General features: G+C 38.2%; 1 protein-coding gene across 3 annotated transcripts in view; it reads right to left on the bottom strand.

Annotated features, from left to right (window-relative positions):
* Positions 1–2,540: 2,540 nt before the first annotated feature.
* STRIP2 (striatin interacting protein 2) overlaps positions 2,541–18,634 on the bottom strand; it is a 48,020-nt gene continuing 31,926 nt past the window's right edge. For all 3 annotated transcript variants that reach the window (XM_045052740.1, XM_019825782.3, XM_003983039.6), the window contains 3 exons: positions 9,945–10,049; positions 8,422–8,626; positions 2,541–4,968 (listed from right to left, as the gene is read on the bottom strand). In XM_045052740.1, the coding sequence (XP_044908675.1) occupies positions 4,718–4,968; positions 8,422–8,626; positions 9,945–10,049 (561 nt within the window). In that variant the 3' untranslated portion in view covers positions 2,541–4,717. The remainder of the gene's footprint in view (positions 4,969–8,421; positions 8,627–9,944; positions 10,050–18,634) is intronic.

Below are 18,634 nucleotides of genomic sequence, written 5' to 3'. Positions count from 1 at the left end.
CTTCTGGCACACGGAACTGTCAGAGAATCAATTTCGTGTTTCATGCCCTGGAAACTTGTTACAGCAGCCCTAGGAAACTAATACACGGGAGAAGAAAAGTACAATTAATAGCTAGTGTTAGTTTGGATTCCACAGATGTATTCATGTTTCTTCTGGCTCATGTAATACCATAAGTTGATTGTATTGAGGTAGTTAATTCTGTTGTAGACATTTCAGTTATTACTACTGAAACCATGACGTAGTGAGATTCCTGTTTGTGAAAATATTGAGACTAGATAAACGTGAAATGCATAGGAGATACCAATCAAAATTCTTGCATTGGCTGGACATTGTCCTAGATGATCTCTGATCCCTTTCTACTTAAGAATACATTTCCAGGGGCGCTTGGGTGGCTCAATCGGTTAAGCATCTGACTTCAGCTCAGGTTATCTCATGGTGCATGAGTTCGAGTCCCGCAACGGGCTCTGTGCTGACAGTTCAGAGCATGGAGCCTGCTTCGAATTCTGTGTTTCCCTCTCTCTCTGCCCTTCCTCTGCTCTCATTGTCTCTATCTCAAAAATAAATAAACATTAAAAAAAAAGAATACATTTCCATAGAAAATTCTCCAAATATTGAGGCTTAACATTTTAAGGATAACATTAGAATAGTCAAACATTTAGAAAATGCATTCACTTGGAAAAGGTGTCTGGAGGTATAAGGTACTCAGGACTTACCTTCTATCAACATTCCACACCAGGACTTCTGAAGGAATACAAGCCTACTGAAAACTCATTAGTTGGAAAAAACAAGTAAAATAAGGTAACTCCTATGTTTTCCCAAAATCACCAATTAGGACTTACCCATGCCAACATTTCCAAAAGTGTTTGCATACTGCCACCATATAAATAGCTCATCGTTGAGTGGTGAGATTAGGGAGTTAATTTTCTTCACTATTACTATATTCTTTTTTTTTTTTTTTTTTTTTGGTTGACAGAAAATGGGAAAACAAGAGGCCCAAAGGCAGACAAAAAATTTCCTTTATGTAGATAATAAAATCATGCTGTAGACATTTTTACTCTAAAATGTATTTTTGAGGTCTCTCATGTTAAAAAGCATCATATAAAATATGCATTATAAAATATATATTAGTATTAAATACATGTAAGAATAGTAGTAGCTGCTCTAAAACCTACTGGAATTTTCACAAAAGTTGTTTATAAATTCCATAATATTTTGTAAAACATTTTTATTACACAAAACATTTTATCATACCATTACAGAAAAGTTTGGCTTGGAATTATAGGTAGAGCAGATGTTAATTGGCCATGCCCAGTGTTTCTGGAACAGTGACAGGACTTTCTTTGCCTCTGCAAATCACCCTAAACACACTTAGCACCTAGCTTCTCAGAGTGCCAAAGTGCTGCAAAATTCATACTTGACCTGGCCTGAATGTTAAGGTGGTTACTTATCTCATCAGTAATAGCATTGAGGGGCACCTGGGTGGGCCAGCTGTTAAGCGTTCAACTCTTGGTACAGCTCAGGTCATGATCTCATGGTTCATGGGTTCAAGCCATGCATTGCGTTCCACACTGACAGTGTAGAGCCAGGCTCTCTCTGCCCCTCCCCGACTTGTGCGCTTGTGCACGCGCTCTCTCTCTCTCAAAATAAATTTTAAAAAATTAATAGTATTGATGAGATCAAGGTCATGAGTCTGACTGTTGTATGAACCAGTGTCATTTTTGTTCCAGAACCATAGCTGCATTTTTAGTCTCAGCTAGTTTTATCGTAAATGTGGGTCATCTTAAGGCCTCGAGGAAAGAATTTAAACTCACCACAACTACATGTGGGAGAAACAGAAACCATCAAAACACTCATTTAGAGAACTGTCTTTATATAACAAAGATTATTGGTAGGTGGAAGAACGGGGGGAACTACGGACACAAAACGTCAAGAAAGTCACAACTGAAAATATCAGCATAAAGCACTGAAATGGGTGGTTTCAAATGCTCACTGGAACGCTGTTGAAATTCTCAAGAATCTCTAAGAAAGCCCTACCACCGATCTCAAGAGCTCACTGAGAAGCTGCTGTGACTATCTACCCATATGTCTGGTTGCAACTGCCTTCTTGTAGGTAGAATATACTTCTCTGGCCCAATGTTAGGCTTGTCCATGTGAATTGTTTTTTGCCAGTGGAATGTGAGCAACTTGACTTAGGCCACATCCAAGCACAAGCTTTAGGCACCCTCCAGGTCCTTGCATAGTATGGTTTGGTGCTTCCTCCTGCCCTTTAGCATGAGAATAGTATTCCCAGGTAGGAGCTATTCCATGCCAGCTTCCTGCCAGGATGAGAAGAGTCAAGCAGAGCTGCAGCTGATCCCTGGACCCAGGAACAAGAAATAAGGGTCTGTCATAAGTCACTGAGATTTTGCAGTTGTTTGTATTAGTCTACCCCCAGGGAATACTACACAAGATTTTATATGTTCATCCTCTTTATGTATTATTCCTTTCTTATATCCATTTAAGGTTCTTTTGTCCTGAAGAATTAAAGACCAATTTTTAACTCCAGTTCAATTTCTTTTTATTAAAGTGCTTTAGTAGATAAACAATGTTAACAACAATTAACACAACTTTACTAAAATACTCACAAATAAAAATCCTCTATAAATCACTCAAATAATGTTCTTCTAAGTAGTAACAGTAATCACCATTAGAGGCTAGTTAATCTGAATTTATTCCTAACCACACACAAGGTTCTCAGATTAGAAGATTCAAATCAGTTTAACATATGGGGCTGGCTATCAATACCCTGAATGCTATCCCAGCAAGTCAGCGAAAAAAATGTTGTGATTGGGAACTAATCACTTTTCTTGGTGTCTCAGTTTCTCCATCTGCACTGAGAATTAATCTTCCCTTAGAGAAGATTTGTAAAAAAAAGTATGAAATGTTAAAGCTTAGCATACTTATATGCCTCAGAAAGCATTCATGTGCATATTTTTAAAAGGGCAACTTATTTGTTCTTGACACAAATTAAATACTATATGGCTTTAAGAGAAATAGATTGATGACTGCTCTTTCCTTGAAAATTGTCTTTTTAGTTGAACCACACTAAAATAGATTAATAAGGTTCATATATGATATGCTCAGTAAATTATTTTGATTGCAGTAAGGACAACTGTCCTATTTAGGTAAACTTTACAAATTATTTTAAGAAGTGTCATCCATTACTTAAACATTCTTCATGACCTTTCCATAAAAACAGAAAGCTGCTACCCGACAGCACAAAGAGGCGAAATCCAAGTTTTGGTTAGAATTCTGGTTTAGTTCCTTTGGATATCATTGGTAACTGTATCATGACTTCCAAATGAGACTGTGGTTGACAGAGTAAATAATCATATTTTTACTAGACCTCTGGTGCAATTTAAGTGGCCTGGTGCTATCATAAAAAAGATTCAGTAGTGTCCATATCAGTAGGGAGGGCATTTAAAATAAAAAAGCGTGAAAATATAGGTAACATAACTGTGGGGACAGAAGAGAAATAAAATGATCCTGATTGAATCAGAAGCTTTTCTAAAAACCTTGTTTCTGTTGAGAAGTATGTGATTTTGCTGTAAAAGAAGTTTAAAGAGGTTGGTACATCAACCCCTATATTTTCAAAGAAATGTGCAATACTTTTAGGTAGAAACAGTATTGCTAAATCTCCACATGACACTTTGGAACCACTAGCAGTAAAAAGGGAAAAAAATCATTAATCAACATAGGAGATGAAAAATGGTAAGCTGTGATGCTCTTGCTATTCTATTCAATTAAAAAATAAATCGATCACGAGCACAAATGGACATGCCATCTCAATAAATAAAACCTCCTGTAGTTACTTGTCATTTAAAAAGTGAATTGGATGAAAAGGATAATTTTCTACAGTGTACTCCATCATTTGAAGACTGAAGTAGTTTCAGAAAAACATGATACATCCTTAGAGGAGGCCTATTTCATACTGGCTGTGGCAGAGCACTCCATGCACTATACAGGAATACACAAAAAGATAATTTCCAGATTCAACATAGATCTCTTTGGGAGTAGAGAAAAAACACTTTACACAATATACCTTACTATAACATGCAGTACTTAGGTAATAGTAAATCATCGTCCTCCACAAAGAAGGTGCAGGTGCTCTAAAATCATCTTTGAGATAATAATTTTAGAAAGAGGTGTCAAAATTTTAAATTTAAAATACAGACTTAATTTCAAAGTTGGTTTTGCCAAACCTCTCATAAGTCCTTGGAATCCAGCGTGAGCAAGAAGGAAATGTTCTCCCTATTTCATGACTTGCACCTCCCATTACCTATGATGAATATCATGAGTTAAATACCATAATAAACTTATTCTCATTCTTGGGGCCACCAAAGGCTAGGCTGGTTCTAGGCAACACTAAAGCAGGGAGCGGTCCCACAAAAGAGCCTGTCCAGAACTGATCCAGCAGATTTACAAGGCTACCTGGGCACCCAACTCACCCCAGGGCAGGTTGACCAATTTGTTGTGACTCAGGATCCTACCCATGCACTGTCTCCAGGCCCAAAGCCCCTAGAATGGCCCTGCACTACACTGGATGTCCTTGGGCTAGGCCAGCTCTCCCCTAGACAAACACTCCCAGGGCTGGAAACAAAGGCCAAATGGGCAGGGTAGGCAGAGCACCATTTATTGGAGCCAACCCCCATCTATCATATGCTTTTTAAGAGCTCAGTCAGTGATTCTGGAGCAGCTCCTCCCAACAGATGGGCTGTGAAAACACCTCTCTCTCCAGCCAGAGCTCATATGAATAGTGGAAATCCTCAGGCAGATCCAACCTCTGCCCCAGCACACTCTGCAAGCAGTTATCCACAGGTGAAAATTCAGAGTCCTGGGGTTTGTCATACCGGCGGCTGTTAAAAGCCTCAATGTTGGCCCTCAAAGTGCATTCTTCTGCTTGGAAGTCCCATGGCCTGGCATCGATGTCTGTGTTGGGAAGAGAGGAAGAAAAACATGTATACAACTCAGGACACTGCTTCTCTTATCACAGAGCATGGTCTATGGAATAAGAACAATGAAACTGCTCAGAATTTCCTTTTTATGGGGGGCAGGCATTGTACAAAGTAAGTATATAACATTCTGCCACTTTGGTTTAAAAAATACTCTTGGGGGGCGCCTGGGTGGTTCAGTCGGTTAAGCGTCCAACTTCGGCTCAGGTCATGATCTCACAGTTTGTGGGTTCGAGCCCTGCGCTGGCAGCTCAGAGCCTGGAGCCTGGTTAGGATTCTGTGTCTCCCTTTCTCTCTGCTCCTCCTCCACTCATGCTCTGTCTCTTTCTCTCAAAAATAAAATAAACATTAAAAATAAAATAAAATAAAATAAAATAAAATAAAAGATACTCTTGTACATGCAGAGACTATCTTTGGAAGGAGAGTCTAGAAACTGGTAACAGTGATTACCACGGAGAAGGAAATAAGGCCCCTGAGGGCGGTGAACTTTTTTTTTTTTTTTAACTGTACTTCCTTTTCATTATTTTACTTTCTTATCAGTTATATGTATTACATTTTCTAAAATAGCAATTCAGTTCCTTTTACGGAGCTTTCCTAGGGGGATGAGAGTTTCCCATTTGAACGGAATCACCAGCTCTCAAGGAATGGAAAGAGGCAGGAAAGGGGTACAACAAGGAGAATCAGAATGGACCAATTATTGAAGACTTTACGGATTCCCTGCGACCTCTGCCAGCATATGATAAATGTATGTGCCAGCTTCTGTTAAAATTATGACGTGAAAGCTTCCATGAAGATAAAAATAGAAAACAGATAATCTGCTATCTCTGTTTATCCCACTCAGACACTTATTTCAGGGCTAGAGATACATCTTTTTCAGATCTCTTATGTCCCACATTCAATGGCTTATCTTTTTTCTTTTTTTTTAAGATTTTATTTTTTAAGTAATCTCTAAACCCAATGTAGGGCTTGAACTTACACAACCTCAAGATCAAGAGTTGTACACTCTACTGACTGAGCCAGCCAGGCATCCCTTAATGGTTTATCTTTAAAGGAAGTACAGATTGGGTTTGGGCTCGTGATGGCAGCAACAACAGACATGTCATTTGCAGGATAAAACATTTTCGTGTTTTAAAAATCTACAAAAATTTAAATAGTTAATTGTGTTTTATGTCTCATAGAAGTTGTATCCTGGCTTGTTATCCACTAATCATATATTTCCCTTAGTTCTCTGGGTTCTTTACTGCAGCATTCTCTAAAATTCAGACAGGTTACAAATCTCAGCAAATATAAGTCATAGTCATCTTACCAAAAACTCTTAAATACAATTAGGCAAATAATGGTCAAATCCCACTACAGCGAATGTCAAAAGAATGAAAAAGCTCTCCAAAATAAATTCTTCCAAACTCTAGTCAATCTATCATATCTTGATAGTAAACCAGATGTTATACTGTCTCCTAACATGAGAGAATATGCAGTTCCCAATGTTACCTAGAATATATTATGGCTTAAAAGCTTTAAACTGAATCCATTGAAACTTCAGACCTAACTTTCAGTTTACAGATGATACCAGAGACAGATAGATAAGGTAAATGATGACACAAAGAAGCAAGAAATAAATCCAGAAGGTGGATATTCTGCAGGACAACTGGCCTAGTTCTTCAATTAGTCAGCATTATGGGAAAAAAAACCCGAAAACAAAACACGGCTAAATTTAACAAATAAAAAGATAGAACAACCAGATGGAATTTGTGGCCCTAGGTTGAATTATAACTTGGAAAAAATAACTTTAAATAATATTTTGGGGCAAAGGAAGAATTCTGAAATTGGACTTATTGGATAAAATGAAAATATACTGATATGGAAAGATGTAGATAATGTTAACTGAAAAAAGATGATAAAACAGCATGTATAAATTGCTTTCACTTGAGTAAAATGTGTGTGTGTGTGTGTGTGTGTGTGTGTGTGTGTGTGTGTGTGTGTGTATGTAAAAAAAAAAAAGACCTGGAAGAATATCTAATAAGATGTTAACAGTGTCAATCTTTGGGTGGTACAAATAGGGCATAAATATTGTGATATAGTAAAGTTTTCTGACTTGTACTTTCAAACTGCTTTTTGTTATGTATGTATGTATGTATGTATGTATGTATGTATGTATGTAATTTATTGTCAAATTGGTTTCCATACAACACCCAGTGCTCATCCCAACAGGTGCCCTCAATGCCCATCACCCACTTTCCCCTCTCCCCCACTCCCCATCAACCCTCAGTTTGATCTCAGTATTTAACAGTCTCTTATGTTTTGCCTCCTTCCCTCTCTGTAACTTTTCTAACCCCCTTCCCCTACCCCCTGGTCTTCTGTTGAGTTTCTCAGGATCCACATGAGTGAAAACATATGGTATCTGTCTTTCTCTGCCTGACTTATTTTACTTAGCATAACACTCTCCAGTTCCATCCACGTTGCTACAAATGGCCAGATTTCATTCTTTCTCATTGCCAAGTAGTATTCCATTGTATATATAAACCACATCGTCTTTATCCATTCATCAGTTGATGGACATTTAGGCTCTTTCCATAATTTGGCTATTGTTGAAAGTACTGCTATAAACATTGGGGTACAAGTGCCCCTATGCATCAGCACTCCTGTATCCCTTGGGCAAATTCCTAGCAGTGCTATTACTGGGTCATAGGGTAGCTCTATTTTTAATTTTTTGAGGAACCTCCACACTGTTTTCCAGAGCGGCTGCACCAGTTTGTATTCCCACCAACAGTGCAAGAGGGTGCCCATTTCTCCACATCCTCTCCAGCATCTACAGTCTCCTGATTTGTTCATTTAGCCACTCTGACCGGCGTGAGGTGGTATCTCAGTGTGGTCAAACTGCTTTTTAAAAAAAGTTTTTTTATTTAAGTACTCTCTACATCCAACACGGGGTTCACACCTACAACTCTGAAATCAAGAATTGCATGCTCTCCCGACTAAGCCAGCCAGGTGTAACTCTAACTGCTTTTTTAATAATAAAAGGTTATTTTAACTTTAGAAATCTTGTGGAGAAACCTGTCATTTAAAGGAATGTTTTAAAAAGGGGTAATTATCTCTTAATTTACTTGTTTCATAAAATGGAATTTTTTAAAGTAAACTCTACCCCCAACATGGGGCTTGAACTCATAACCCCAAGATCACTAGTTGCATGCTCCACTGACTGACCCAGCCAGACATCCCTATAATATGGATTTTTATAGTTAATATGGGACCAGGGTACATGCTATTTGGGGCAGTACCTTAAAGTTTGTTATATCAGCCCCTGACTATAATCACATATTTTCTCATCCAAAATATGTAACAATTCATACCAAAAGAGTACAGATACACATTTGTTTAGTTTTGTTTAAACTCTGGGCAACTCCTGGAGGTCAAAAGCTCTAAGAATACTCACCATTCCCATAAGCCCAGTCATCATTCATGCGGTGGCGTACTTTCTGGTAGATGGCCGACATGGTTTTCATGTTGCTTTTTCTCCACTGGCGCCCCAAGTACTTGGTCTGTATTTTTAGCAGCTTCAGAACATAAAGTTGCAGCATGGCCTGTTTGACCTTGAGGGCCCGCTTTAAGATTGGAGCTGATTTGAATACCACCAGCATCTACCAATTTAAAGAAGGGTGGGAGTGAAGAGAGGCAGATAAGGATCTAAAGTTTCTTGGAACTCCAACTCACAGACAATCCTTTTTTTTTAATGTTTATTTTTGGGATGGAGAGAGAGAGACAGAGCATGAGTGGGGAAAGAGCAGAGAGGGAGACACAGAATCTGAAGCAGGCTCCAGGCTCTGAGCTGTCAGCACAGACCTTGATGTGGGCTCAAACCCATGAACTGCGAGATCATGCCCTGAGCCGAAGTCGGACATTTAACCATCTGAGCCACCCAGGCGTCCCAACTCACAAATTAAGCCAAGCCTGCTGGCCTCAATACTCCAGGGAGCTTTTGGGAATCTATGGTCCAGGTTCTCTTTACATTTAGTCTTTAAGAATATAGAGGAATCACTCCATTTATATGTCACAATTCAAAGTTTCTAATATTCAAAGTACATGATATAAAGAGCAAAATAATTCTGTCAGCCACACGTCCCATTTCTACTGTTACAATTTCTCAAGAATCTTCTGGATACATAATTCTTTGTACACATATATTATTTTTATTAACAAAAACAACAGCTAGCTACATAACCTGTCATATTGTTCCATACCTTGCTTTTTATTTAACAATATATCTTGAAAATTATTACACATCAGTATAGAATTGCCTCGTTCTTTTTTCCTGCCTCATTCTTTTTAATGGTTATATAATATTTTATTATAAGGATGTACCAACATTATTTAACCAGTTGGTCCTGGGGCGCCTGGGTGGCGCAGTCGGTTAGGCGTCCAACTTCAGCCAGGTCACCATCTCGCGGTCCGTGAGTTCGAGCCCCGCGTCGGGCTCTGGGCTGATGGCTCAGAGCCTGGAGCCTGTTTCCGATTCTGTGTCTCCCTCTCTCTCTACCCCTCCCCCGTTCATGCTCTGTCTCTCTCTGTCCCAAAAATAAATAAACGTTGAAAAAAAAAAATTTAACCAGTTGGTCCTGTATTAATAAGCTTTAGGTCATTTCCAATCTTTCATAATTCATGCTGCAATGAATAATCTTAAGACTTGCATCATTTGGGATGTGTGATTATAATCCAAATAACAATGTTAACTTTCCAACCAGAGCTGCTCTGGGGGAGGGTCCATATTCAGTTCCTTATAAAGGAATAGACTGGTGAATAATTATCTCATATAGAATAAGTGCCCAGAATTAGGAGGTGTTCACCTTATGTGGCATTTAGTGCCTATCTATAGAGTTCACAAACCAGGAAGTCCATAAATATTTACAATTTAAAAAATTCAGTCAGATAGGCACCTCCATGATCTGAAGCCCCACTCACCATGGTTCTGGAATGCTTCCATTTGGTCAGTTTATTGAGCAGCCTCAGAAGGTTGATGCAGGAAAAGAGGTTCCTCCAGCAGAACTGGTTGTTGTCTCCAGCTTCCTGTAATAAGGCAGACCCCCCATTGTGTCAACACCTACAAGGCTTTCATTCCCACAGAAACCTGGAAGTCACAGTTGGTCAGTTTAGGTGAGGCTTTCCTTATGAAATGCTACCTCCTCATTCTGCTCTTCACACACTAAGGCCTCAAAGCATGAAATACCCTTCATCTGAAAACACACGGCTGCCAATCCTGGAAGACTGTACCTAGAGCGAGAATTGGTTAGAAAGAGGATACATGAACATAGGAACTTCACTCAAGCCAGCCTTCTTGTGTAACTTTCTGTTTTAGAATCAGAAAAGAGATGATAGAATTTTACCTCCATATACTTTGCACTTATATAAGCTGTATTTGTAACTGCTAGGACTTATTCTGGTAGATTTCTTTCTCTCTTTCTCTTTTTTTAAGTAGGCTCTCTGCCCAACACGGGGTTAGAACTCATGATGCCAATATCAAGAGTCACATGCTCTATTAACTGAACCAGCCAGGTGCCCCTATTCTGGTAGATTTCAAACTATTTTTGGATGGATCTGATATTCATTATGATTGAATTTCTTTAATCACCCCACCCTCCTTTATCAAACCCCATTGCAGTAAATAGCTTGATTCTCCAGCACGGAAGCAAAAATGGCAGATGGTTAATTCTAACCAGGTGTTTCTCTTAACATGTTTATTGATAGCTTGTGAGCACCCAACCAGAGATAACAGATGGATGTCAGATTAGAAACAGGTATCTACTCACAGAAACATCTTTCAGGGACAAAAATAAGAGTGCTTCTGGATTTGGGGACTGTAAATATACTGGTGTCAGAAGTTATATAAATCAATGAGTATGCATGGTGGCCAAACTAACATCTTGGAAATTATTCATGTCTACAAATTGATAGGAGAAAGTAGGAGTAGGAGATGATGTGTAGAAGTGAGCTGTTGTCTGAAGAATGGAAAATTATCCTCTGCTGCTTTCCCAAATTAATCTGAAGCAAGCAAGACAGGCATACATCCAATGTGGAACAAACCTCCAGGAATTTTGAGAGTATTAGAATCTAATACTAGATTCTAATAAATAAGACTAAGGGTCAAAAAGTTTCATAGAAACTTTTTAGAAATATTATTTAAAAATAGTGTTCTCTTTTCTGTAGTAAATGTTCAATATTGTGTTTCGAACTAGTCCCTGGAGAACCATCTGTTTCCTTCTAAGAGAAACTTCTATGGGAGTTTCCATTCTAGTGCATCAGCTAGTCAGCTTGCCCAAAACAGATAGGTTCTATAGATGTTCCATCTTGTGTGGCTAACAGAGGAATGGACTCTTAAATGTTTATTTATTTATTTTTTTAAAGAAGCAAGGGAAACAGAGAACATATGGGAGAGACTAAGTATATCTCCACTGTAAGCTTCCTTTATCTTGATTTCTAATATGCTAGCATAAAAAACCTTGCATTCCTTAGCACCTCAAAATATAATATGGGGGGTGCTTGACTGGCTCAGTTGGTAGAGCATGTGACTCTTGATCTTGGGGTCTGAGTTCAAGTCGCACATTGGACATAGAGCTCATGTTAAAACAAAATAAAACAAAAGTATGGGAGTAGGGGAGTGGCCTTGTAGAAGCAGCACTGGAATAGACACACTAGGACACACTAGGATTATGGCTTTGGCCTTGGCTGTATGACGGTAGATAAATCATTTCCCTGCTTCTTGTAAGAGGCTGAACTAGATCATCTTTAAGATTCTTTCACCTCTGGGGCGCCTGGGTGACTCAGTCGGTTAAGCATCCGACTTCGGCTCAGGTCATGATCACAGAGTTCGTGGTTCAAGCCCCGCATCAGGCTCTGTGCTGACAGCTCAGAGCCTGAAGCCTGCTTCAGCTTTTGTGTCTCCCTCTCTCTCTGCCCCTCCCCTGCTCATGCTCTGTCTCTCAAGTAAATGAAAACATTAAAAAAAAAAAAAAAAGATTCTTTTACCTCTGATCATTCAATAACCCTGTGATTTACTCTGACTTTCTCCACTTGGCTCAAAAGTGAAGTTTTAAATGAAAGTAAGCTGATCGTGGCTGCCTTTTCCTCAAAGCTCACCCTCAAGAGTCCCAGGAAAAGACATCTCAGTTCCCTCCTGAAGATAGTCTCATCTACCCAGGGCCTTGCTCTTTTCTTTCTGATAATACTTCCCCACTGACTAAAACCAGCCTCACTTCCTGCATCACCAGATACTGCCTGAAGTGGGCACTGAAATAACACATGCTAAGTCAAAGGCTCTCTCAGGACAGCGGCTCCCAGGCTTGGTGTCTGTTTGCAGCAGCAGGCTCTACATGAAGCCCTGCTCAAGCCTTCTGCCTTGTTCCAACCTAACAGACAATAATTTTCCAGCAGACCTTTAGTTCCATGGGGTGTCTTTTCAGATTTGCCAGACGTGAGGGATTTTTTATTTATTTATGTTCACTCAAGGCAAATCACCTTCTTTCTCTTTTTTGGGGAGGGCAGGACTCAGCATATTGATTAAGATGTATACTTTTGTGGGAAGATATATATTGTGAACAGCAGCACTTGGTCATATTCTCTTGTTTCTGATACTTCACACTATCCAAAGCAAGACCTTAACTCACCTTCTACCAGCGGAAGTTAAAAAAGAAAACATTTGCCCATGTTTCGGTAGCATAAGCATATGTTTACAAAAATAATTCCACTTAGAATTGTACCCAAAATAATAAAATGCCTAGGAATAAACTTAACCAAAGAAGTGAAAGACCTGTACTCTGAGAACTATAAAACACTGATGAAAGAAACTAAAGAGGACCAAAGAAATGGAAAGGCATTCCATGCTCATGGATTGAAAAAAAAAAAAGTATTATTAAAATGGCCATACTACCCAAAGCAATCTACAGATGTAATGCAATCCCCAACAAAATACCAACAGCATTTTTCACAGAACTAGAACAAACAATCCTAAAATTTGTATGGAACCGCAGAAGACCCTGAATAGCAAAGCAATCTTGAAAGAGAAAAAACTGGAGGTATCACAATTCCAGACTTCAAAACAGTATGGTACTGGCACAAAAAGACACAGATCAATAGAACAGAATAGAAAATCCAGAAATAAATCCACAATTAAATGGTCAATTAATTTTTTTTTTGGTCAATTAATTTTTGACAAAGGAGGAAAGAATATACATTGGGAAAAAGACAGTTTCTTCAACAAATGGTGCTGGGAAAACTGGACAGCTACAGGCAAAAAAATAAAACTGTACCACTTTCTTTTACCATACAGAAAAATAGGCTCAAAATGGATAAAACACCTACATGTGAGACCTGAAACCATAAGAATCCTAGAAGAGAGGACAGGCAGTAATTTCTCTGACATTGGCGGTAGCACTATTTTTCAAGATCTGTCTTCTGAGGCAAGAGCAACAGAAGCAAAAATAAACTATTGGGACTACATTAAAATAAAAAGCTTCTGCACAGCGAAGAAAACAATCAAGAAAACTAAAAGGCAACCTATGGAATGGGAGAAGATATTTGCAAATGACATGTCTGATAAAGGGTTAGTACCCCAAATATATAAAGAACTGATACAACTCAACCCCCAAAAGACAAATAATACAATTAAAAAATGGGCTAAAGACATGAACAGACATTTCTTCAAAGAAGACATATAGCTGGCAACAGACACATGAAAAGATGCTCAATATCACTTATCATCAGGGAAATGTAAATCAAAACTAAAATGAGAGATCACCTCATACCTGTCAGAATGGCCAAAACAAAAAACATAAGAAACAACAAATGTTGGCAAGGATGTGTAGAAAAAGGAACTCTCTTAAATTGTTGGTAAGAATGCAAACTGGTTCCTCAAAAAGTTAGAAACAGAACTACCCTATGATCCAGTAATCATACTACGTGGTATTTACCCCCAAAATACAAAAACACTAATTCAAAGGGATACATGCACCCCTATGTTTACTGAAGCATTACTTACAATAGCCAAGATATAGAAGCAGCACAAGTGTCCATCCATAGATAAATGGATAAAGAAGAGGGTGTGTGTGTGTGTGTGTGTGTGTGTGTGTGTGTGTGTGTATATATATACACACACACACAATGGAATATTTTTCAGCCATAAAAAAGAATGAAATCTTGCCATTTGAAACAACATGGATGGAGTTAGACAGTATAATGCTAAGTAAAATAAATCAGAGAAAGACAAATACCATATGATTTCACTCATAAGTGGATTTAAGAAACAAAATGAATGAGCAAAGGAAAAAAGAGAAAGACAAACTAAGAGACTCTTAATTATAGAGAACAAACTGAAAGTTACCAGAGGGGAGGTGGTGGGGGAAATGGGTGAAATAGATGATGGAGATTAAGAGTACACTTATCATGATTAACACTGAGTAATGCATAGAATTACTAAATCACTATATTGTACACCTGAAATTAATGTAATACTGTATATTAATTACACTGGAATTAAAACCAAAAATGCCTGGGTGGCTCAGTCGGTTAAGCGTCCGACTTCAGCTCAGGTCACCATCTCGCAGTCCGCGAGTTCGAGCCCCGCGTCGGGCTCTGGGCTGATGGCTCAGAGCCTGGAGCCTGCTTCCGATTCTGTGTCTCCCTCTCTCTCTGCCCCTACCCCGTTCATGCTCTGTCTCTCTCTGTCTCAAAAATAAATAAATGTTAAAAAAACAAAAACAAAAAAACAACTAAAAATTTTATTTACATACACCTGAGGTCTAAAAATTCAGTTCAGGGATCACATCCTACCCTTTCATAGCATCTCTAAGGCACTACAAAGATTCTGTTCTCAAGATCCATCTTAGCCCAGCTGACTGAGCCAAGCCAAATAAAAACAGAGGCTTACGCCAGTTATGTGGATAATTAACTCAAAAGACTGCTGAAAGAACAGAGTGTTTCTTCCTTTTGTACTGAGGAAATCAAATTGGTTGGAATCTGAGCACTAAAAGAGACTCAGCTTTTAGACTTGGCTAAGTCTAGTCCAATTCTGTCATCCACAGAAGAAAACCTGAGGCTCAGGGAAAGGAAGGGCTTGCTTAAGTTCACGTAAGTGCCCCAACCAGAGCTTGAACCTCTATCTCCAGTAACTGATTGAATTATAACACTATTTACGGTTCATCTTTAATTACTGTTCATCTTCTGGTCGCCCTTCTGGAATCCTAGACACAGAAGATGATTCCTGAGAGAAAATTTGATCTGATCCCCTGCTTTCTCAGCTTCTTCAAAACCTAATGGTAAAGAAACTTTCTAAAGTCCTATTATAATCGTTATTTCAAACAAGCCTAATAGTTTCCAGAAACAACAACAACAGCAACAACAACAATAACGACAATAATTAGGTTTCCAGTTGTAAAGGGGAACATCTGACTGAGTTCGGTCAGTCTATGATCAGACTGAACCTTTGAAGTGCTGCTAGGGGCACCTGGCTGGCTCAGTCCAAAGAGCATGCAACTCTTGATCTCAGGGTTGTGAGTTCGAGCCCCATGTTGGGGGTAGAGATTACTTAAATAAATAAATAAATAAAAACTTAAAAAACAAACAAACAAACAAACAAAGAAGTACTGCTAAGTGTTAAATCTAATACATCACAAACCTTCTCAGCTTATTAAAGTCCCTAGTGATGATTCTTATTTTCAGATTGATAACCAGCTTTTCAATGAAAATCAGAGTTTCTAATATTAACTTGGTTGTTATGTAATGACTCCATGGGAGTTTCATAGTCCAGGAAAAGTTTATGTTCACCTAATGGCCCAATCTCTTCCTTTTACAGATGGAACTTCTACAACCTACTTGATCAAGGTAACTTAGAGCTGTAGTTCTGTCTGCCTTTTCTATATTACAAACTAGTCTATTTCTTTGCTTTGGGCTTCAGGTGTTCCACGCTATGTCAGTCTTGCATTTATTTGAACCTATTTGAAAAAAAAAAAAACATTTGCTAGGTTTTAACACTTAATTATTGTAAATTCACAATAATAACCATTTCTCGGGAAATGATTTTTTTTATTCATTCCGTTATTGTGGTTCACACAACTGAAAATGAATTCATATTTCTAGCTTAGAACTTCTTCCCTACCCCTCCCCCCAAAAAAAGGAATTTCTTTTCCCAATCACTATAGACGAATTCCCTTATCATATGGATTTCTGACAGTTAAGGCACTGCTGGATTAAGGACCTAGATATCATAAAAGAGAGCTGTAATTCTTAAGTGGTATGAGTAAAAAAAGGAGGAAGGAGAAGAGAAAATGTCAAAATCATTTGGGGAGCTTTAGCAAAACAAACTATTATTTGCACGCTGGAGAGGGATCTGCACATTTGAATTTGAAAACTCATTCCATAGATTCTAATCTCATACCCATAACAGAAATGATGTTTTAACAAGAAAAATGATAACATGGTAAAAAAAAACATTTATCCATGGTTCTTCCTCTATCCTCTATATAAATATACCTCATAGAAAATTGGATATTTACCTTATGATGTGTTTGCATTATATCTAGAACAGAGAAACAATAATGCTAAAGGCAATTGTGGTTTTAAATAGTGATGGTCACAAATCATTGGTTAAATAATGTCTGGAATGAATGTTAGAGACCTTAATACTTGAACATGATTATATTCCAGTAAGAAAATAAAAACTAAAAACACAACAACAAAAATCTTCTGGGATATCTAAAAATATCTGGATTAGGAAGTTATAAAAACAAAATTTAATAAGGATAGATGAAAGGATCAGGTACATAAATTTAAGTGATATGAACATAATTTTATAGATCTTTCTGAATGTAAGTCAAACCCAAATTTGAGGAATTTGCAATGAACTACCTTTTACAAATTTTTTTTAACGTTTTTATTTAGTTTTGAGACAGAGAGAGAGACAGAGCATGAACAGGGGAGGAGCAGAGAGAGAGAGGGAGACACAGAATCTGAAACAGGCTCCAGGCTCTGAGCTGTCAGCCCAGAGCCCGACGCGGGGCTCGAACTCACGGACGGTAAGATCATGACCTGAGCCGAAGTCGGACGCTTAACCGACCAAGCCACCCAGGCGCCCCTGAACTACCTTTTAAAAATTAACTTAATAATTTTATTTACATATATCTAAAAGGAAATGCCAAATGTTTCTTTGCAAATGGCTAAGTCACGTAAATTCTGACCCACTATTTTGGCTCTACCCGGACAATACTTCATCACTCTACCCATTTCCTCATCAGTAAAGGATGCGATTTGGCAAGATATTGAGAAACCTCTAGCTCTGATACTCAGAGATTCCACATATACTACTTCTTCTCATTCCTCCATCCTTAATCTATAGGCCTACCTGAACATCTACATTGTTCAAAATATGCCCTTCTTTGTATGTGATGCTGGTGTTATTAAATCACTTTCTGTAGAAAAACAACAAGCATTTTGAACTGAGTTGGCTTGGCAGCAGTGACAATGGATCTACACAGAACTTGCCACATTTTTGGGGCCCAAATATCTGTCAAATAGGAGAGGAAAGGAGGAAGGGGTGTAATCTGTATGATTTCTCTTTAGGGCCAACAGACCACAAAGAAAGCTGACCTACAAACTTACCATCGTTTCAACATACTCTAAAGCAGTGATGTTTCTAAACTTTTTATTGCACATATCTCTCAGTAAATAATTTTTGTGTGCAATCCTAAATATACATGTTTGCTTAGAAGTTAGAAATACATTATTGTAATAACATTATGTATGTTCTAATATATACATAAATATAGAAAGAGATGTTAATACATAAAAGATCAAAATATTCCATCCCCCAAAGCATCATCTTGCTCACTCTACTTTTTATACCACTGCCCCAAATAACCATTCAAATGATGAGTATTCTACAATACTTGCTGAAGCCATATCACTGACTTTTCTAGCAACCTATCTTCCACACAATCATGCATTCATTACCCTTCTATGTTTGGAATTTAATTTTTTCCTACTTTAATGGATTGAATTTGAATATAGACATTTGGAGATCCAAAAATTGTAAGCCTTCCTATACCAGGTACATAGGGAAACTTCTCAGTACGTGGGTAAGGATGTCTTATTGTAGAGCTAAACATGTTGACAAAATGGGAAGACTTTAGAAAATGCCTTTAACTTTGACCTTATTTCATGTCCATTAAATGTGCAACTGGAGTTCTAGATGAAGTTGAACTCAGTTCGAATTCAGAAAACTGAGAAAATACGAACCAAGACTACCTCAGCTGAGTAATTCTATTTCTAGGAATCTATCTTAGATAATCAGAGACAAAGTCAAAGATTCATGTGTGAGGATGTTCATTTTGGAGTTACACAGAAAACCCCAACAGTAGTAGAAAACAATCAATTAAGAAAATTAAGAAGAGGAATATTATGTGTAGCTATTAAAAATTATGTTCTTGGGCGCCTGGGCGGCTCAGTTGGTTGAGTGTCTGACTCTAGGTTTTGGCTCAGTCTCATGGTTTGTGGGTTTGAGCCCTACATCGGGCTCCATGCTTGCAGTGTGGAGTCTGCTTAGGATTCTCTCTCTTTCTGTGCCCCTCCCCAGCTTGCTCTTTCTCTCAAAGTAAAAAAATAAACTT

The sequence above is a fragment of the Felis catus genome, chromosome A2, assembly GCF_018350175.1.
Source record: "Felis catus isolate Fca126 chromosome A2, F.catus_Fca126_mat1.0, whole genome shotgun sequence".
Lineage (NCBI taxonomy): Eukaryota > Metazoa > Chordata > Mammalia > Carnivora > Felidae > Felis > Felis catus.
Note: the sequence above shows the minus strand (reverse complement) of the source record. Positions and strands in the feature narration are given on the sequence as shown.